Source organism: Panulirus ornatus, chromosome 71, assembly GCF_036320965.1.
Source record: "Panulirus ornatus isolate Po-2019 chromosome 71, ASM3632096v1, whole genome shotgun sequence".
NCBI classification, from domain to species: Eukaryota; Metazoa; Arthropoda; class Malacostraca; order Decapoda; family Palinuridae; genus Panulirus; species Panulirus ornatus.
Genome location: NC_092294.1, coordinates 7,782,814 through 7,805,411, shown reverse-complemented (window position 1 = coordinate 7,805,411; position 22,598 = coordinate 7,782,814). Strand labels below are relative to the sequence as shown.

Genomic DNA, 22,598 nt, shown 5'->3' with positions numbered 1-22,598 from the left:
AACACAGTCCGCAGAGTTTTCTGGTGAGTTTTTTAAGATATTCTTTATAGTATTGTTATTGCTGTAGGTTACATTTATATTAATAGATTTCAGTAACCTGAGAAGTAACATAAAATTATGACTAAAAGGGAGAACTAAAAGATTCTTGGTATGAAGAAGAGGTTTGGGTTTAACTCTATAAATTGATTTGTTTGCCAGCTTAAGATATTTACTAATGAAAGATACTTTAACTTTGATTCAGTAGAATATATATTCTGAAACTCATCGTCAGTATATTCTGAATTACATATGCTTGATTGCCATTTCTTGTGTTAGTAAGGTGGTGCTAGGAACAGACAAAGAAAGGCTGCAATGCTCACATCCATTCACTAGCTATTGTACTTTGCAACAAAACCACAGCTACCTGTCTACATCGAGGCCCCACAGAGCCTCTCCATGGTTTACCCTAGCTGCTTCACTTGCCTTGGTTCAGTCCATTGACAGCATGTTGACCCCTGTATACCACATCATTCTGGTTCATTATATTCCATGCATGAATTTATACCTTCCTGCATTGCCAGGCCCTGATCATTCAATTTTTTTCACTTCATCCTTTCATCTGCAATTTGTTCTACCCTTTCTCTGTGTTCGCTCCACTTCTGACACATACATCCTTAATTATTTTATCCCACTTCCACTTCTGCTTCCATAGTTCCATCTGCTGTAAGTCCACTCCCAGATATCTAAAACACTTCACTTCCTCCCATTTTTGTCCATTCAAACTTACATCCAATTTAACGTGTCCCTAAACCTACTGAACCTAATAACCTTGCTCTTATTCACATTTACTCGCAACTCTCTCCATTCACACACTTTACCAAACTCAGTCACCAACTTCTGCAGTTTCTAACTTAAATCAGCCACTAGAACTGTATCATTGGCAAACTCACACACTTTACCAAACTCAGTCACCAACTTCTGCAGTTTCTCACTTGAATCAGCCACTAGAGCTGTATCATTGGCAAACAACAACTGACTCACTTCCCAGGCCCTGTCTTCCACAACAGACTGCACACTAGCCCCACTATCCAAAACTCTTGCATTTGCCTCCCTAACCACCCCATCCGTAAACGAATTAAACTTCCATGGGGACATCACACACCCCTGCCGCAGACCGACATTTACCGGGAACCAATCACCCTTCTCTCTCCCTACTTGCTTACATGCCTTCCATCCTTGGTAAAAACTTTTCACTACTTCCAGCAAACTGCGTCCCATCCCACACCATATACTCTCAAGACCTTTCACAAAGCATCACTATCAACCCTATCACATTCCTTCTCCAGATCCATAAATGCTTCATACAAATCTGTCTGCTTTTCTAAGTATTTCTCTTACACATTCCTCAAAGCAAACACCTGGTCCACACATCCTCTACCACTTCTGAAACCACACTGCTCTTCCCCAATCTGATGCTCTGTACGTGCCTTTACCCTCTCAATCAGTACCCTCCCATACAATTTCCCAGGAATACTCAACAAACATATGCCTCTGTAGTTTGAACACATACCTTTATCCCCTTTGCCTTTGCACAGTGGCACTATGCATGAATTCTGCCAATCCCAAATATTACAAAAAAATTTATAAAAGTTTTGTTTTATTTGAATTGTTGCCCAAAGGGCATGTGGTTAATGGATCAAGTCTTTTTCCCCATCCTTTTGGTCATATTCTGATTCTGTCTTTTGGATTATTAAAATGGAGGTGGAAATTTTAAGTTGAGAAGATTTAGGGTATCAGGTATGAACATTCACAAGGACGAGAAATGTGGATGGGTTATAGTGAATTGGATTAATGTGTTATACAAGGATTAGGGTGAAATGCTTTTAGTGGCATAATTTTTGGGGATTGACTGTAGATGGTAAGCTTGACACCTAGAGAGTGAATGTGAGCATATGAGGCTGATAGTCATCTGAAGCTGCCCCACAAAGGTGGGAGAAGTATTTGGGTGTGAAAATAAAGAAAAATGAAACTTATTCAACAGTATTCTTAGATTGCTGGATGTAAATGCAATGGTTGAATGCATAAAGTTGCATTTCATTGTGGATTTGGTTGTTGGTACTTAAGGGAATTTTTTTCAGAGGTGCAGGAATGAGAAGAGCAAATGTAAATGAATACATTGTATGCAGAAGTGCCAAAATCATTTGTATTTGAAAGCTTCATTAGCCCAGCATATCTTCAGTGTATAGGTTGCCCATCAATTGTAGATGTTATACATTGTTTTATGATTACTTGTATATCTTCTATTATATGTAGTGATTGTCATAAGTTCATAATTCCGAATGTATTTTTTCAGGCCATGATGAATCATTTACATATGAACAAGCAACAGCAGCAACAGCAACAACAGCAGCAACAACAGCAACAACAACAGTCTCACCATCCACCCCAACGAGTTTCGTCTCCGGAACCTCCCCCACCTCAGCCAAAACCCCTTGTCGAACCTCCCACACAGGTATGTGATTTTCAAAATCTTAAAGTTTCCCAAATGATGACAAACATACTGAACTGTTGTGTACAGTTGTGACTCAACTAGTGTTGACCACACTGACTCATTTTAGTGTTAAAAATCATATCTTACTTAGATTGTAGTGTCAGAAATTTTACCAATTAACTCCCTTTTGTTTCAAACCTTATGGCCAGTGTTACAGATTAGTAAGCGTTTAAGACAATACTGTCAGATTTTCATGCTTGTGTTTATTAGTTGGATCACAGTGGCAGTTTAGGAGATAGTGTGTAGAGATTATGTGGGCTGTTGTTTATTGTTGTATTAACTCGATGTTTAGTATTAAAGAGCACTAGAAACCCCAGTGATATAGTGGCATATGCTGAAAACATGAGTGAGTGGCTTGAGGTGCTTAATTTTTGAGCCTGTACTTAGTTTTCAGTAATTTAACTCTACATTCAGTATTGGAGTGTATTCACCAGCTATCTGGATGGGGTTAGAAATTGTGATGTTGAATCACTGTCTACTTTTAGAGAGTGTAGTTAGGACTGATGTCAAATTAGTATTCAGCTTCAGAGGTTCTGATGAAGGCTGTACTAGATAAATATCTGCAAATGTATGCCATATCCAGTATGGTGGATTTTCCTTGAAGCCCTTATGAAAAGTATTCTGTAGGAGCATGGGTCTTGTCATGTAACTGGTTTGTGTTATGTATTCTTGCCAAATCTGGCCAGATGATGTGCAAGAAACTATAACATCAAACTATAACACATGCCTGTAGATCCAAATAAAGAATTTTTGGCTAAATTTTTTGATACTGAACACCATATTTTGGAAGACACTTAATGAGACATCTGTTTGCCAGAGTTTTAATGGACTGAACTAGGATGGTTATGATAAAACAGTTGCTTATCCTTGAGGCTTGGTGATTGATGGTAGACTCTGGGTTCGGGACATTATACCATTGTTCATCAGCTCTTGATGATATTTCATGAAGGTGGGAAACACAGTTAGGGATATCTCTTAAATGGGCAAGAGCCTGAATTTTCACCATTCACAACAGTGGTTCAAGTATCCATTTTAGATGTACCCACTAAAGGGATACAGTATTAATGAGTAATAATTTTATTTGAAATGGAGCCCCATTTCTTTTTAAATCAGATGATACTGTACAGTACAGGTACGCCACCAATTTTCTGGCACTCTTGGTTCCAAAGCCTTGCCAGATTAACAATTTTGCCAAACCAACCATGGTCACATAATAATAATTCATCAATACACCCCTAACCCACTAATTACACTTCTCCCATTTGTCTAAAGTATACCATGGACTGCTTGAAATTTAGATTAAACAAATATTAAATGTAGATTAAATAAATAAAGGAAATACATTATATACCTGCTCAGGACTGAGGTGCTCATCAGCTAGGAGTTTCATACATTCTTCCATATACTCGGCAGCTCCATCGTGGTTTGCAGACTGCTTTTCTCCATTCACTTTATTCTTGGGAAGTCCATGACACTTCTTGAGTATTTGAATCCATCCTTCAATATAGTCATGCTCATGTTGTAATTTAAGTTCTTTACTGAACACCTTATCCTGGTTCACTATCATGCTACCTGACGAGTCCACTCCATCATTCTGACGCTTTTTAAACCATTCCATCATCACTCGATGATGCTCATTACTCTTACCATCTTTTATAGTTTTTCTAATCGTCATTTGCTTCTTGGAATCGATTTCTGTATAGAATTTCATTATTTTCTCCCTTTGCTTCTTGATATCATAAACAGTTGATGAACCAATACTGTAGATGTCACACAGCTTACGCACTGAAACACCATGGTCCATTTTTCAATAGTTCTGCTTTATCTTGGATCATTATGAACTGGTGTTTACATTTGACACCAAGACTGACACCCTGATATGTCTTAGAAGCCATAGCTAGGGTTAAATTCAAGCAAAATAAGCTAAGAATTTCACAGAATTGCAGTATCTCCACCAACAAGTGCAGTGTAAAGAATGTAAATAAGCGCACCCTACACACAATGCCATCTGTGGCCGCCCAGTAAACTAGTCTGGTGGCCATGGTAATTTCAAGTCTCATCACGTAATTTTGTCCGGACTAAAGGAGGTTCCGAACCATCAGTTGCCAGAAATTCGATGGTGTACCTGTAAATCAAATCATTGTTTCATTTTTGTTTACAAATCATATACACTATCTTTCCCAAGTCTGTGTAGACAAATCGTGTAGTCTTATTCCCAAAATTGTAATACTGTATAGTCATACGTTTATTTGTTGTGATTGACTCCAGGAACAATAGGGCATAATATTCAGTATTCTTTTCATTCACAGAGCCCTGGTGGTTTTTTTTTTTTTTTTTGTCGCTGTCTCCCGCATTTGTGAGGTAGCGCAAGGAAACAGACGAAAGAAATGGCCCAACCCACCCCCATACACATGTATATACATACGTCCACACACGCAAAATATACATACCTACACAGCTTTCCATGGTTTACCCCAGACGCTTCACATGCCCCGATTCAATCCACTGACAGCACGTCAACCCCGGTATACCACATCGCTCCAATTCACTCTATTCCTTGCCCTCCTTTCACCCTCCTGCATGTTCAGGCCCCGATCACACAAAATCTTTTTCACTCCATCTTTCCACCTCCAATTTGGTCTCCCTTTTCTCCTCGTTCCCTCCACCTCCGACACATATATCCTCTTGGTCAATCTTTCCTCACTCATTCTCTCCATGTGCCCAAACCATTTCAAAACACCCTCTTCTGCTCTCTCAACCATGCTCTTTATATTTCCACACATCTCTCTTACCCTTACGTTACTTACTCGATCAAACCACCTCACACCACACATTGTCCTCAAACATCTCATTTCCAGCACATCCATCCTCCTGCGCACAACTCTATCCATAGCCCACGCCTCGCAACCATACAACATTGTTGGAACCACTATTCCTTCAAACATACTCATTTTTGCTTTCCGAGATAATGTTCTCGACTTCCACACATTCTTCAAGGCCCCCAGAATTTTCGCCCCCTCCCCCACCCTATGATCCACTTCCGCTTCCATGGTTCCATCCGCTGCCAGATCCACTCCCAGATATCTAAAACACTTCACTTCCTCCAGTTTTTCTCCATTCAAACTCACCTCCCAATTGACTTGACCCTCAACCCTACTGTACCTAATAACCTTGCTCTTATTCACATTTACTCTTAACTTTCTTCTTTCACACACTTTACCAAACTCAGTCACCAGCTTCTGCAGTTTCTCACATGAATCAGCCACCAGCGCTGTATCATCAGCGAACAACAACTGACTCACTTCCCAAGCTCTCTCATCCCCAACAGACTTCATACTTGCCCCTCTTTCCAAAACTCTTGCATTCACCTCCCTAACAACCCCATCCATAAACAAATTAAACAACCATGGAGACATCACACACCCCTGCCGCAAACCTACATTCACTGAGAACAAATCACTTTCCTCTCTTCCTACACGTACACATGCCTTACATCCTCGATAAAAACTTTTCACTGCTTCTAACAACTTGCCTCCCACACCATATATTCTTAATACCTTCCACAGAGCATCTCTATCAACTCTATCATATGCCTTCTCCAGATCCATAAATGCTACATACAAATCCATTTGCTTTTCTAAGTATTTCTCACATACATTCTTCAAAGCAAACACCTGATCCACACATCCTCTACCACTTCTGAAACCACACTGCTCTTCCCCAATCTGATGCTCTGTACATGCTTTCACCCTCTCAATCAATACCCTCCCATATGATTTACCAGGAATACTTAACAAACTTATACCTCTGTAATTTGAGCACTCACTCTTATCCCCTCTGCCTTTGTACAATGGCACTATGCATGCATTCCGCCAATCCTCAGGCACCTCACCGTGAGTCATACATACATTAAATAACCTTACCAACCAGTCAACAATACAGTCACCCCCTTTTTTGATAAATTCCACTGCAATACCATCCAAACCTGCTGCCGTGCCGGCTTTCATCTTCCGCAAAGCTTTTACTACCTCTTCTCTGTTTACCAAATCATTTTCCCTAACCCTCTCACTTTGCACACCACCTCGACCAAAACACCCTATATCTGCCACTCTATCATCAAACACATTCAACAAACCTTCAAAATACTCACTCCATCTCCTTCTCACATCACCACTACTTGTTATCACCTCCCCATTAGCGCCCTTCACTGAAGTTCCCATTTACTCCCTTGTCTTACGCACTTTATTTACCTCCTTCCAGAACATCTTTTTATTCTCCCTAAAATTTAATGATACTCTCTCACCCCAACTCTCATTTGCCCTTTTTTTCACCTCTTGCACCTTTCTCTTGACCTCCTGTCTCTTTCTTTTATACATCTCCCACTCAATTGCATTTTTTCCCTGCAAAAACCGTCCAAATGCCTCTCTCTTCTCTTTCACTAATAATCTTACTTCTTCATCCCACCACTCACTACCCTTTCTAATCAACCCACCTCCCACGCTTCTCATGCCACAAGCATCTTTTGCGCAATCCATCACTGATTCCCTAAATACATCCCATTCCTCCCTCACTCCCCTTACTTCCATTGCTCTCACCTTTTTCCATTCTGTACTCAGTCTCTCCTGGTACTTCCTCACACAAGTCTCCTTCCCAAGATCACTTACTCTCACCACCCTCTTCACCCCAACATTCACTCTTCTTTTCTGAAAACGCATACAAATCCTCACCTTAGCCTCCACAAGATAATGATCAGACATCCCTCCAGTTGCACCTCTCAGCACATTAACATCCAAAAGTCTCTCTTTCGCGTGCCTGTCAATTAACACGTAATCCAATAACGCTCTCTGGCCATCTCTCCTACTTACGTACGTATACTTATGTATATCTCGCTTTTTAAACCAGGTATTCCCAATCACCAGTCCTTTTTCAGCACATAAATCTACAAGCTCTTCACCATTTCCATTTACAACACGGAACACCCCATGTATTCCAATTATTCCCTCAACTGCCACATTACTCACCTTTGCATTCAAATCACCCATCACTATAACCCGGTCTCGTGCATCAAAACCACTAACACACTCATTCAGCTGCTCCCAAAACACTTGCCTCTCATGATCTTTCTTCTCATGCCCAGGTGCATATGCACCAATAATCACCCATCTCTCTCCATCAACTTTCAGTTTTACCCATATTAATCGAGAATTTACTTTCTTACATTCTATCACGTACTCCCACAACTCCTGTTTCAGGAGTACTGCTACTCCTTCCCTTGCTCTTGTCCTCTCACTAACCCCTGACTTTACTCCCAAGACATTCCCAAACCACTCTTCCCCTTCACCCTTGAGCTTTGTTTCACTCAGAGCCAAAACATCCAGGTTCCTTTCCTCAAACATACTACCTATCTCTCCTTTTTTCACATCTTGGTTACATCCACACACATTTAGGCACCCCAATCTGAGCCTTCGAGGAGTATGAGCACTCCCCGCGTGACTCCTTCTTCTGTTTCCCATTTTAGAAAGTTAAAAAAAATACAAGGAGGGGAGGATTTCTGGCCCCCCGCTCCCGTCCCCTCTAGTCGCTTTCTACGACACGCGAGGAATGCGTGGGAAGTATTCTTTCACCCCTATCCCCAGGGATAGTATACATATATATATATATATACACATACACACACATACACACACACACGCACATATACACACACACACACATACATATATATACATATGAAAAATGTAAGAAACAATTTAGAAAACTGAAACTTCTAGCTTGAAATGAAAAGAAAAAAATGAATGTCACATAATGGTTCAACCTCTGGCTATGGAAAAAGGAAATGTTTAATTTATTTACACAAAAGTCTATAGTAGTTCTCATCAATTTAACCACTGTATCAATAAGCTTCAATGGTGGTATTCTACCTAAATTACCTATGAGTGCTGGTTTATTAGGCACTGGTGTATTGGGTGCTAACCCCCTTGGTCTATCACACTCACCAATGGCACAGATGCCTCCCGTCTCATTGTTCAGGTCAGTTTACTTGACCCTTTCTGGGAAATTATCTCTTTGAACTCATTAATTATTACAGAAAATTTCTTTAAATTCTCCATTAGCAAGAAATTTTTTGGTATTAAGTGAAATGGTTGAACTTTTTCCTAGTAGATTCTGCAACATTTTGCGTTCATATTAAGTAGGCTTATGCTAAAGGACATAATGAACATCATTAACCTGACATTTATTCATGGCCTTTTATTGCATGGGTATATTTTATTTGGCATTGCTTGATAGTTGAACTTTTAGTTAAGAAATTGTTGTAGAAATGATACAACATTAAGCCATTAAATGTATTGATGATACACAATGAAGCCATTAAATGTATTTTAGAGAGGAAGAAAATTGTTTAATTAGATTTTCAAGATGCAGTAGCCATGCCTTTATTGTAGTTTCCTGCACTTTGTAGATTTTTCCAGTTTCCAAGTTAGATTTCAACATAACCATGCATTTTTCCTTGTTCTTTTAGTATTTAGAAAAATTTATATTCTAATATAAATCCTTTCCTGATTCCATGGATGGATCAAGACATCTTATAACGTAATCATCATAAACAAGGGAAAGGCCTCTCCTGCAGAAGTGTTATCTGGTAAAAATAAAACACATTTGTAATGCTGTACTTTTTTGCTGCAGTGCAATAGGTTCTCGGCCCCCACCAATGCTTCAGCCACCCACTCCAACTGGTTGTGGTCCTTTGCGAAGGAGGCTAACTGACAAAGCTGCCCTCCTTACTCCAGGTAATACATTTTTACAATATAAGCCATCTAGGCCCTTCGTGTAGCTACTTCCATTAGCCTCATTCTAATTCTTCTGCCATATGTCACTTTCTAAGCTTTTATTGCCATTCCTTGACATACAGTTTCCAATCTGTTTTTAACTTTTCTGTCTTATGTTATAGTTTTCTTAAAGTAAAGTGCACTTCAGTGATGTGTTTCTGAGAAAAGAGAATTTGTAGTATTTAATGTTACTTGAACTTCATGGTTTATGGAGTACTCAAGACGTGCATAATATTTCTTTAAATCTGTAAGAGTATATCAGTTATTCTCTTAGGTCACACTCATCAGTTGAGCCATGGATCAAGTTCACTATTTGATGTTCCATGTGAGTAAATTTCAAGTTTATATGCAAAAAGATGATTGCTTTAAAGCCCATTATGTCTGATGGAAAAATAAAGTTATTTAGTTTCATAAATTATGGACAAATATTGTTTCTTGGTAATACAAATATAGATAATTATTCTGCAGTACATTTCACTGAAATTGATGACAGTTATTTCATTTCCATGAGGCCAGATAAGTTCAATTGCAAAAGAATCAAAACTAGATTATATGGTATCAGCAATGATGGTATGCATGACAAGTTCCAACCAGCTATTCTGCAACATATCTGATGGTCAGAGATTGTTTCTCAACTCTAACAGATATGTGGCTACATGAAAATGTTACAACTGGTTCAGGTTTTAAGTACATAACAGTATGGAGAGTAAAGGTGCACTAGGCAGGGCACACAAGCACATTTAATGTGGTTCCCACTCCTCTACTGCAGTATGGGATTTTGTCATAATATGTCCATGGTGATAGAAACTCCTAGCTATTTTTTTTTGTGTTCCTTAAGTCCATTCATAGAAACTGTTCTTTGTGGAACTTTGACATTTTGGCATGAATTCTGGGTATAAATCCGTAGATAAATTGTCTTTAAGAATGAAAAAGATAAAACTTTGCCTCATGCATCTGTTAGTTGATACTTATTACAATTTACATGTGGTTGGCTTGCCCTCGCAGTAGCAGGTATGGGTTTCCCACAACCCATCCTGACCTTCACATAACATAAAGACTTGCTTGCTTTTTGCTAGGGTCGCTAGAGGACTCCCAAGTGACTAGACGCCGCCTGGCAGACCGTGCTGCTTTAGACGTTAATGAAGGTAACCAGTTGCATACCCTCCCCATTTCTTTACATCCTCATCCACTCCATTGGGCAAAATTATCTTATCTTACCTATTTTTTGTGTGTGTTTTTGTTTGCATATATGTAAAAATGTGAGTTTGTATGATTGTATGGACGTTGTTTTTATGGGACTCCACATGCCAGTCATTACACTATGAGGCTGTATCATCATCAGTGGACATAGAGAAGTACAGTCTTGATAAGGATCTTTTCACTCCAAAGGAGTCCATCTTTTCCCTACTTCTGAAAGGAGTCTGGTCTTGAGCTGCAGGTACTTTATGAAAGGGGTCCTGGGGCTTTTTAATTGTAATGATAATTTACATATGTTTATATGTGTGTATTTATATATTTTGTGTGTGTAAGAAAGCAGGCAAACCTCTTCATTTTTATTTGAGTGTGATATATACTTATGAATAAAATTTCTTCAGGCTTGTCTACAGTTTCCTACAATACGGTAGTGCCTGGAACAGACAAAGAATGGCCTCATTCACTCTCATCCACTTTCTGGCTCTCATGTGTAATGCATCAAAACCAGAGCCTTCTGTCCACAATTAAACCCCACTGACCTTTTATGTGGTTCCCCCTGATGGACTCATATGCTCTTATTCAGGCTATTGACCCTTTATACCATACCAATTCATATTGCTCTGTATTATGCATGCCTCATACCCTCCTGCATGTTTAGGCTTCAAATAGTCATAGGCACTCCACTCTGTTCTTCCCCCTTTTCCTTGTTTCCTCCACTTCCAACATGTATACCCTCTTAGTCATCCTCTCCTTTCTTATATTTTCCATATGTCCAAAAGCATTTCAGCATAGTCTGTTCAACTCTCCCATAAGTGCTCCTCTTGCTGCCACACCCCTTTCTTACCTATCATTTCTTACTCGACCCTCTTAACACCACTTACTGTACTTAAAAATTTCATTTCTAACAAACACATCATCCCTCTTCTGCATTTATTTATATAGGGCCCACTCCTCACATCTATACAGCATCAGCAGAACTAACATACCATCAGACATACACATCTATGCTCCCACAGACATATCTTTCCACACACTGCTCAGTTCATGCGGGACTTTAGCCTGGTTGCCCACGCTATGGTTTATTTCAGCTTTCATAGTTCCCTCCAGTGCCATGTCCACTCCCAGTTATCTAAAACACCCAACTTTCCTCAGGTTCTCTCCTTTCATATACTCCCAAACTCAGACAGCAGCTCCTACAGTTTCTCACTCCAGCTGACTCATCTCCTGAGCTATCCACCGTCAGAAGACAACAAATTTGCTTGTCTTTCCAGGACTTTCACATTTACATCCAGCTCCACCGCACAATAAACAGATTAAACAGCTATGACGACATTTCACACGCTTGCTGCAAACCCACCTTATGGAACCACTCATCCTCTTCTATCCCTACTCAAACACATATGATGCTTGATCCAAACGTCCCTCACTCTTTGCAAACCACCACCCTCTCAGTACCACTCTCCCATACAACTTACCATTTATTCTCTACTATCTCATATCTCCATTATGTGAACATACACTCTTGTATCCCATGCATTTATACCATAGAATTATACATATATTCTGCTACTCCTCAGGTATCTTATCTTGAGCCATACTTACATTGAGAACCCAGACTAGTCAGTCAACAACAATGTTTCCTCCTCTCTTGAAAATTCAACTTGATTCCCTTTCACTTTTGCCATTTTACCACACTTTTCACCAAACCACTTTCCCAGACTCTCTCACTTAGCCAACCTCCACATCCTGAACACTCTTCATCTGCCATCTTGTCATCCAACACATATAGCAGCCTTTCCTACTTTTCACCTCATCGCTTCCAGTTACTACTTCCCTATCCACTGTCTTCGCTGATGCTACCATTTATTCTTGTTCCCATCACACTCTTCACCTCCTTCCAAACCATTTTCTTATTCTTCCTGAATTTGGCCAGTACTCTTCACCCCAACTTTGATTTCCTTTATTTTTCAACCCGTACATCTTCCTCTTGAACAACTCCATATCTCTCACACTCCTTCCCTCCCTCCATATCGCTCATACTCCTTCCCTCCGTGCATATAACTCCATATCGCTCACACTCCTTCCCTTCCTGCATATAACACCCATGCAGGTCTCCTTTCTCTTTCACTAACAGTTTGATTTCCTCATTCTACCACTCACTATCTTATTTCACAAGCCAGCATCCCACCCATTTCTCTGGAACATCTACATCACTCTTTCCTAAATACCTTCCTGAATTTGGCCAGAACTTTTTCACCCCAACTCTGATTTCCTTTCTTTTTCAGTACCTGCATCTTCCTCTTGTACAGCTCCATATCACTAACACTTTCCCTACATGTAACACCCATGCATCTCTTTTCTTTCACTGATAATTTCATTTTCTCTTTCTTACCAGCATCCCACCCTTCGCATGCCATGTACTTCTCTGGAACATTTTAGTGCCGCTTTCAAGAATAATTCCTATTTTTGTCCTATGCCTCCATGTTACGTTTACTCTAACATTTTGATACTTATTTGCTTCATGCCCCAGGAGTCGCTTGTATCTTTATGGGGCTCCCACAACGCTCAGGAAGTTGGCCACATCCATTGGTTGGGACTATAATTGATAATGTGTAGTGACGTGTCTAAGTGCAAAGAGTTTTGGGAAGTTGAGTAGTAAGTACTCGGTGTCATCTTTACGATAGTTACATCATGGGGTGAAGAGTCTTGTGATATACTGATATATTGTTTGTACTGCTGTAGTGATTGTTGATGTCCGAAGTGTAGATGGGAAAGCATGACTTATGTTTGTCTTGGGAGCATGGTTCCTTATGGGTGTATGTCTGGTGGAATGGTATTTGAGATCGAGCAGAGGAAGACATGATTATAAGAAATAGATTTAGGAAGAAATTGCATTTTAGCACTATTAAATTTTACAAGGTTACTGCAGTCCCATTCCAAACTGCTTCACAGTTAAGAAATATGACCATTGTTAGAAAGTTAATGAGTATTAAAGGGTGGAGGGAAGAAGTGAATTAACTATGTAAAGTAGAATTATCAGCATAAGAGTGAATAAGGTTAGAAGAGAGGGAGATTATTTATTAATCGAAGAAAGAGTGTAGGCAATCAGAATGAACCCAGAGGAACCCCATTAATGATAGAATAGGAGAGAGAAGTCACTCCATTGATAACATGTTGCAATGAAACCAAAGGAAGGCCATTTAGAAAGCAAGGACTTATGCCACAATGTCAGATGCTTTGGAGATTTTGAGGGCGTTAGAGAGCAAAGATAAGCATTGAAACCATGGGAAGGGAAATTAGAAAGCAAAGACTTACGCCACAGTGTCAAATACTTTGGAGATGTCAAGGGCTATAACAAGATTTCACCAAAATTTCTACAGTAGTAGGACCAGAGACGAGTTGCATATGAGAGATCATTAGTAGACCTTGCACTACAAAATCCATACTGGTGTTCTGACAGAAGGGAATGAGATTCTAAGTGTTTAGAAAGTGAGCGATTCAAAGACTGGAGATTGCAAAGTGAGAGCATTGGGACAATAATTGGAGAGGTTAGAGTGGTCTGTGTTGGGAACTGCTGAACTAAGATGTTTCCATCAGAGGGGAAAGTCTAGGTTTTTAGAGGTGAAAAGGTAAGCAAGGACTGGTGCTAGCTCAGAGGCACACTTCCTTAGAATTCAAGGAGGTAAGCCATCTGGGTGTACACCTTTCCCTTCTGGAGGTGGGAGAGTACCTGGAAGACCGTACGTGAGGAGACTACAGGAGATGGCATAGGTTCAGTGGGGGGAGATCAGGTTGGAGGATTAGAATCAGAATCATCCAAAGTTGACTTAAAGGAAAACAGGATACCAAAAGAGGCAGGTTTATCTGTTGGAGAGTTAGCAGTAGATGGATCAGGTTCGAAGAAAGGGGGAAAAGCTGAGTTATAGAAGTTATTGGAGATACTTTTGTTTAAGGAACATAAAGATTTGTCTAGCGGAAGTCAACACACTCTTTTTTTTTATGAAAGTGCACTTTGCTCTTCGAAGAATAGCTTTGTAATGATCCCAAGGAGAAAGGAAAGCTGAGTAGTTTTCAGGGGAAGGGGGTTTTCATGGTCCAATATCTGCTGTCCAAAATGCAACTGGCATCAGAGTTAGGATGCTGAAACTACAATTATGAAGGGAAAGATTTAGAAGATGGGATGTAGGACTCTACCCCAGCCAAGATGACCTCTGCTGGGGATGGAGCACAACGCAAGGCATCCCAGCCAAAGAAACAGTGCCCAGCCCAAGATAAGTTAGTAAAGAAGCTTTCCCAAAGTGCCAAAGCTGGCATTTCAAGGGGATTAGAGGATGGGTATACCTGGTGAGAATTAAGAGGATCCTAATGAGGCAGAAATGGTGAATGAAAAGTGGAAGGGTTCAGAGTTTAAGAAAGAAAAAGAAGTATGTCAGAAGAGTGGTCTTGACAGTTGGAAACTCAGGTAGGGTGCTGAATTAATTGCTCCAGATCATTAAGGAGACAGAGAGAAAAAAATGGCCTTGGTTTCACCAAGATCGTTAGCGCTGTTGCATAGAATTGAGTGTCGAGCATATTAAGGTGAAACTGTATTGAGAGGATTTGTTTCATTGTGAAGATGTTAAGTGTTTGTGGCTGCTAAGCAGCCAGTGATTGTTCTGAGAGCACTATTTTCTGTGATTTGTAACTTTGTTATTATTGTTATAATAACTCTTGAGGGGGTGGAAAACCAGTAGGTGAAGCATAGGTTAAAGTGGAGAGGGTGAACCGTTCGTAGGGGATTTTGAGAGATTCTTTTTCTTGCCCATATCTGATGCCAATTAGTGTTCTAAGGACATTAAGTTTGTGTGTTGCTTTTATGTTGATGTTTTGGTGTGGGAAGCGAATGTTATGTATGTCATGTTTTCTTCAGTGGGAGTGACTATCCATTCAAGGTGACTGGATGGTGTGAGCTGGATTCAGATCTGCCAGGGATTTAAAGAGTGATTGAAGACCTATAGAGATGCATACATTTTGTCCTTTGGTGAGCCATTTTTCCAGTTGTGTAAGGTACTGATACATGTTTGATGTTACTGGGTTGTCAAGGTGTTGTGATGTGATTGTGATAAGTGCATATGAAAGGATCTTCATGTTAAGGCTTGCCAGCAGTAATGGGAAGTCATTTAGTAAGAGACTGAAGAGAGTTGGAGAAAGAACTGCTCCTTGGGGAACTCCATTGTAGATTTTAAGTGTTTTAGAGGTTAAGCCTTTGTTAGTATCTCTGGCATGACTATGAAGTTGACCAGCCACTTTTTGTCTTTGTTATGGATGGCGGTGTCAAGTATTATCTGTGTGAGAATGTGTCGGGATAATACAAGGATATTATTAGGGCCATGCTTAAAATGCAGGCTTCTCTTGAAACTTGGGTCACCATCTTATGACTCTTGTGCAAGGGCATGAAACAGAAAGAATTTGTCAATTGTTTCATACTCAAATCCTTCACCAGTGGAACTCTGCCCTACTCATCTTCTACCATTCATTCTTGTCCTATTTCCATGAGATCATCAACTCTAAGCTCTTCATCCTGGTAATCAGTCATTTCCATCACATCTCCCTTTTGCATATCAGAGAAGCCTTCTCCACCCACCCTCCATCCAGTCTGCACAGTGTTGCACACTGTCATACAAAACTTAGGGAAACCCTTAAATTTGTTGACATAGTCTTTCCATAAAGACTTCCATGAAGCATTCAGTGTCAAGGGCTTGACTTCATACCATGATGTGTGAATGTTGTCAATGGCATCTATGATGTTACAAATCTTCCACCACTTGTGCATAGTAGGCCTACTTGAAGGAATCAAAGATATCTATAGGTCTTAAAAGCTGATAAGACTCCTTCATCCAGAGGTTGGATCAGAGATACTGTGTTTGGGGGCAAGAACAACACATGAATGTTTGGATTGATATTATCCATGTGTTGTTGTGGTCAGGAGCATTATCAAGAATAAGTAAAACTCTGAAGGCTCAGCTTTGGCAGTAAAATGTTATGTGAGCCAATCCTCAAAGACTTGTCCAGTAACCCAATCCTTTAAAATGTAGTCCAATACTTGCTTAAGCCTTCAAGGACAAGGTTTCAGGGAGTGGTACACTAATAGAGGTTTCATCTTGCAGTCCCTTGCAGCATTGGCACAAAGCAGAAATGTTAACCTATCCCTTGCAGCTTTGAATCCTGGTGCAAGTTTTTCTTCCTTACTGATGTAAGTCCATGATGGCATCCTTTTCCAAAACAAACCTGTCTCATCTGCATTAGACACTTGATTGGTATGGTTGCCCATTTCCTCACTGACAGGTTTAAGTTCATCAGGAAACTTGGCAACAGCTTCATGGTTAGCTTAAGTGGATTCTTTCATTAATTTCAGGGTATGTACCCTCTGGCATTGAATAAACTTATCTATTCATCCTTTACTTGCTTGAATTGGCTCTAATTCAGGAACATTGTATTTTTTACATAAATGCTCTTAAATTTGCAGAGCTTTAGACCTGATCTGAAGGTTACTGTGGCTGTGGATTTACCTTGGTAGACAGTGGAGTAGAGTGGACCACAGCACTTCATATATTCTACACATTCTTCTTTATGTTGCAGATTGTAGATTCACCCAGGTTGTAAGCACGCCTGAGCGCTGATGCTTCCTTACCAGCATCAGCGCTTCATAAGATTTCTAGCTTCATTTCTAAGGTTAGAGAGGTTCCTTCTATTTACTTGCTGGATCTGGGAAAGGAAATGTTGTGGACATTAGGATTAACAAACACAGCATGAAAATCAAATCAGGTATATCCAAATCACACAAGTAGTGCAGATCCTCCAACAATGGTGGCAAGACTGACCCAGTGGTGGGAACTAGGTGCACTCCACCCAGGACCCCTGCTTATTCTACCCTTCATCCTTCATAGAACTTTTGGTGCACTTTCTACAGCCCACACAAAAAAGAGGGATTGGTTGAAGTAGGTTCATTGCAGAATAGCAAAGGTAGACATAATGGTCCCACATAAAGTGAGGAATGGGCATATATGCATTACACATGAAAGCTAGAGACTGAGTGTGAATGAGTGTGGACTTTTTTTGTTTGTTTTCCTGGCACTCCCTTGCTGAAGCAGAGGGTAATGATGCTGTTTTCCTGTGAGGTGGGGTGGCACCAGCAATGGATGAAGGCAAGCAAGTATGAATATGTACATGTGTATATATGTATATACCTGTGTATGTATATGTATGAATATTGGAAAGGATCACAATTTTGCATGTGATCAAGTATATTCCTATGAGTCCATGGGGAAAATGAAACATAATAAGTTCCCAAGTGCACTTTTGTGTAATAATCACATCATCGGGCGAGACACAAGAGAGAAATATAACAGTCAGTTTATATACAGTTTAGAGACATAGCTAGGACACCATTTAATTGTCCAAGACAGACAACGAGCGTATCTGATGATGAAATTGTTATCTGTAAGGCTTTGGTGTATGCCAGTTTGTCAAACCCAGTGAAACCTAATTGCCCTAAAAGATTTATAAGAGCTTTTCACACCTTAAAAAAAAGACAATGATATACATATTACTAAAGCAGGTAAGGCTAACACTGTTGTGATTATGGACAAAAGTAATTATTTATCTAAAATGAATGATCTTTTAAATGATAACACAACAAATTTTAAACTCAGTAAGAATCCCCTAGAAGCAGTTAATTCCCGTTTCAATAAAGAACTGATGTTGTTGAAAGGTAATGGTTCTCTTATCAAAAGTTTGTCATCTTTGTCCCCTTCATTACCGTATATGTATGGACTTATCGAAACACATAAACAAAATTTTCCAGCAAGACCTATGGTGAGTTCAATAGGGTCCATCACATATGAATTGTCAAAATGGTTAGTTTCTTTATTAAGCCCTTTGGTGGGTAAGATATCAAATTCTAATATCATGAACACTAGATTTACTTAACAAACTTAACCATATCAGTGTTAATTTTGATTTCAAACTTGTTAGCTTTGATGTTTCCTCGCTTTTCACATAAGTTCCAGTTGATGATCTTTTAGAATATTAATTTGATGTTTTGGATGATATCCATTTACCTGTTTCAAAGTCTGTTTTCATTGAACTGATAAAATTGTGTATAAAAGACTGTGTATTTCAATTCAATGGAGATTATTATGCTCAAAAATTTGGTATGGCATTGGGTAACCCTCTTTCATCTGTACTAAGTAATCTTTATATGGAATTTTTTGAAACAAAATTACTAAAGGATATCTTGCCTTCTAATGCAATTTGGTTTAGGTATGTAGATGATGTTCTTTGTGTTTGGCCAACAAATGAAAATATACAAACATTTCTCCCCTTACTTAACAATTTAGTACCTTCCATCAAATTTACTGTAGAAAATTGAACTAATGGTATGTTACCATTTTTAGATTGCATGATCCATAGGCAAGGAAACAAGTGTAAGTTTAATATATACAGAAAACCTACCGGTGTATGCTCATATTTCCAGTATTACCTATCTCAACATGACTGAGTTAAATTATCATTTCAATCTGTTCCTTAGGTCATTTCGTATTTGCAGTCCAGAGTTTATTGATGATGAGTTTGAGAAGATATATTCTACTGGATCTAAGTTAAAGCACCCTAGATCTTTCATCGATAAATCCCTTAAGTTAACAAGGAAATCATTTTGTAGAGTTGAGCCCAAACCTCCCATTGACTCCAAGAACCTTTTAGTTCTCCCTTTTGATAATGATTTTACTTTACTTCCCATGTTGCTTAAATCCTTTAATGTAAATGTTGCCTTCAGCAACAATAATACTATAAAGAATATCTTAATCAGGAATTCACCAGAAAATTCTCCTGGGTGCAGTTATAAAGTGCCATGTAGAAATTGTGATAAGTTTTATGTTGGGCAGACTGGTAAGGATCTTTCTGTTAGACGTAAGCAACATAAATATAGCATACAAACAAATGCCTGGTTTAATCACATTAAAAATTATGATCATTGTATTGACTGGAGTAATGCCATCTCAGTTATATAACTCCCGTACCATGAGAAATATCATTGAATCTTCTGTTATTGAATACACAAAGAATTATAACCTTAATATTATTGAAGGTTTATACAAATTAGATAACTTTATTGTTGATAAAATTTGTAAACAATTCACCTTGTCCACATAATAAGTTTATGATACGCTCGTTGTCTGTCTTGGACAATCTTTTGTTTACCAAATGGCATCCTAGCTATGTCTCTTCATTGTATATCAACTGACTGTTATATTTCTCTCTTGTGTATCCCCTGATGATGTGATTGTTACACAAAAGTGCACTTGGGAACTTATCATGTTTCATTTTCCCCATAGACTCATAGGGATGTATGAATAAATGTATAACATATGTTGATATGTATCAATACATGTGCATTTATGGGCGTTTATGTACATATATGTGTATATGAGTGGATGGGCCATTCTTTCTTCATCTATTTTCTTGGCATAACCTTGCTGTCGCGGGAAACGGCGATAAAGTAGATAGTATAGATTTATATATATTTGTTTATTATACTTGATTGCTACTTCCCAAGTCAGGGAGGAAACACCAAGAAATAGACGAAGGAAGAATGGCCCATCCATTCATATACACATATATACATAAATAGCCATACACGCATTTAAACATTCATATACATATCAATATATACACATATACGTATGTATACATACACATACACAGATATACATATATACACATGTACATATTCATGCTTGCTTGCTTGCCTTCATCCATTCCTTCCACCTAAATTTGGTCTCCCAATTCTTGTTCCCTCCACCTCTGATATATATAATCCTCTTTGTTAATCTTTCTTCACTCATTCTCTCCATATGTCCAAACCATTTCAACACACCCTCTTCTGCTTTTTCAACCACACTCTTTTTATTACCGCACATCTCTCTTACACTTTCATCACTTAATCAAACCACCTCACACAACATATTGTCCTCATACATTTCATTTTCAGCACATCCACCTTCCTCTGCACAACCCTATCTATAGCCCATGCCTCACAACCATATAACATTTATAACATTATTGGAACTACTATTCCTTCAAACATACCCATTTTTGCTCTCTCAGATAATGTTCTCTCCTTCTACACATTCTTCATTGCTCCCAGAACCTTCACCTACTCCCCTACCCTGTGACTCGCATCCGCTTTCATGGTTCCATCTGCTGCTAAGTCCACTCCCAGGAATCTAAAACACTTCACTTCCTCCAATTTTTCTCCTCTCAAACTTACCTCCCAATTAACTTGTCCCTCAACCCTACTGAAACTAATAACCTTGTTCTTATTCACATTTACTCTCAACTTTCTCCTTTCACACACTTTACCAAACTCAGTCACCGACCTCTGCAGTTTTTCACCCGAATCAGCCACCAGAACTGTATCATCAGCAAACAACTGACTCACTTCCCAGGCTCTTTCATCCACAACAGACTGCATACTCACACCTCTCTCCAAAACTCTTGCATTTACCTCCCTAACCATCCCATTCATAAACAAATTAAACAACCATGGGACATCACACACCCCTGCCGCAAACCAACATTCACTGGGAACCAGTCACTTTCCTCTCTTCCTACGAGCACACATGCCTTGCATCCTTGGTAAAAAAAAAAAAAATAACTTTTAGCAACTTGCCTCCTGCACCATTTGCTCTTAAAACCTTCCACAAAGCAACTCTTATCAACCCTATCATATGCCTTTCTCCAGATCCATAAATGCTACATACAAATCCTTTTGGTTTTCTAAGTATTTCTCACATACATTCTTCAAAGCAAACACCTGATCCACACATCCTCTAGCACTTCTGAAACCACACTGTTCTTCCCCAGTCTGATGCTCTGTACATGCCTATACCCTCTCAATCAGTACCCTCCTATACAACAAACTTGTGTCTCTGTAGTTTGAACACTCACCTTTTTCCTCTGCCTTTGCACAATGGCACTATGTATGCATTCTGCCAATCCTCAGGCACTTGACCATGATCCATATGTACAGTGAATATTCTTGCCAACAAATCAACAACACAGTCACCCCCTTTCTTAATAGATTCCACTGCAATACCATACAAACCCACCACCTTGCCAGCTTTCATACACACACACACACACACATACACGCACAAATATATACACATGCACTTTCATAATTGTTTGCTGTCATCCATTCCTGATGCCATCTTGCCTTACAGGAAGCAGCATAAATGCATGAAAGAAAAGAAAAACAAAATGATTTCTTCTCCCCAGGAGAAGCAGGAAGCAGACAAAGAAATTCTACATCTGCTCACGTCCGTACTCGAGATGTCATATGAAATGCACCAAAACCATGGCTCCCCATCCACATCCAGGCCCCAGACATTTCTATGGTTTACCCAAGAAGCTTTACATGCCTTGGTTCTATCCACTGACATGACGTTAATCCTAGTATACCAAATCATTTCAGTTCACTCAATTCTGGGCATGCCTTTTACTTTCCTACAGTTTCAGACCCTTATACTCAATATCCTTCTCTTCATCCATATATCTCCAATTTGGTCTCCTGATTCTCCTTGTTCCCTCCTCTTCTGACAAATTTATCCTCTTTTTCAACCATTCCTCACTCATTCTCTCTGTATGTCCAAACCATTTCAACACCCCTTCTCATGCTTTCTCAACCACTTTTTATTGCCACACATCTCTCTTACATATCAAGATGATTATATTTACCAAGCAATGTTTTAACCCATTCTTATTTTACCTGAAATAACTGTCTCCTCTAGTCATTTTCCCAACTTCAGGCTCTGCTTTTCTATTGTACCTCCCCAATTTCAATGCTCTCTTGTCCCCACAGATGTGTCTTGGAACCTTGCAAGGCTTAAAGAATATTTAGTCCTTTTCCAACTATCCCCTCTTTTTCTGTAGTGCTACCCCACTTTTCATACCCTCTTGTCCCCACAGATGTGTCATGGACCCATCCATGGATTAAAAAAGTATTG

General features: G+C 39.3%; 1 protein-coding gene across 1 annotated transcript in view; it reads left to right on the top strand.

Moving 5' to 3' along the window:
* The window catches only part of FoxP (forkhead box P), a 712,908-nt gene that overhangs the window by 551,891 nt on the left and 138,419 nt on the right, over positions 1-22,598 (top strand). The window contains exons 10-14 of the mRNA XM_071660484.1: positions 2,333-2,491; positions 4,822-4,844; positions 8,438-8,560; positions 9,215-9,318; positions 10,434-10,502. Of these exons, the coding sequence (XP_071516585.1) occupies positions 2,333-2,491; positions 4,822-4,844; positions 8,438-8,560; positions 9,215-9,318; positions 10,434-10,502 (478 nt within the window). The remainder of the gene's footprint in view (positions 1-2,332; positions 2,492-4,821; positions 4,845-8,437; positions 8,561-9,214; positions 9,319-10,433; positions 10,503-22,598) is intronic.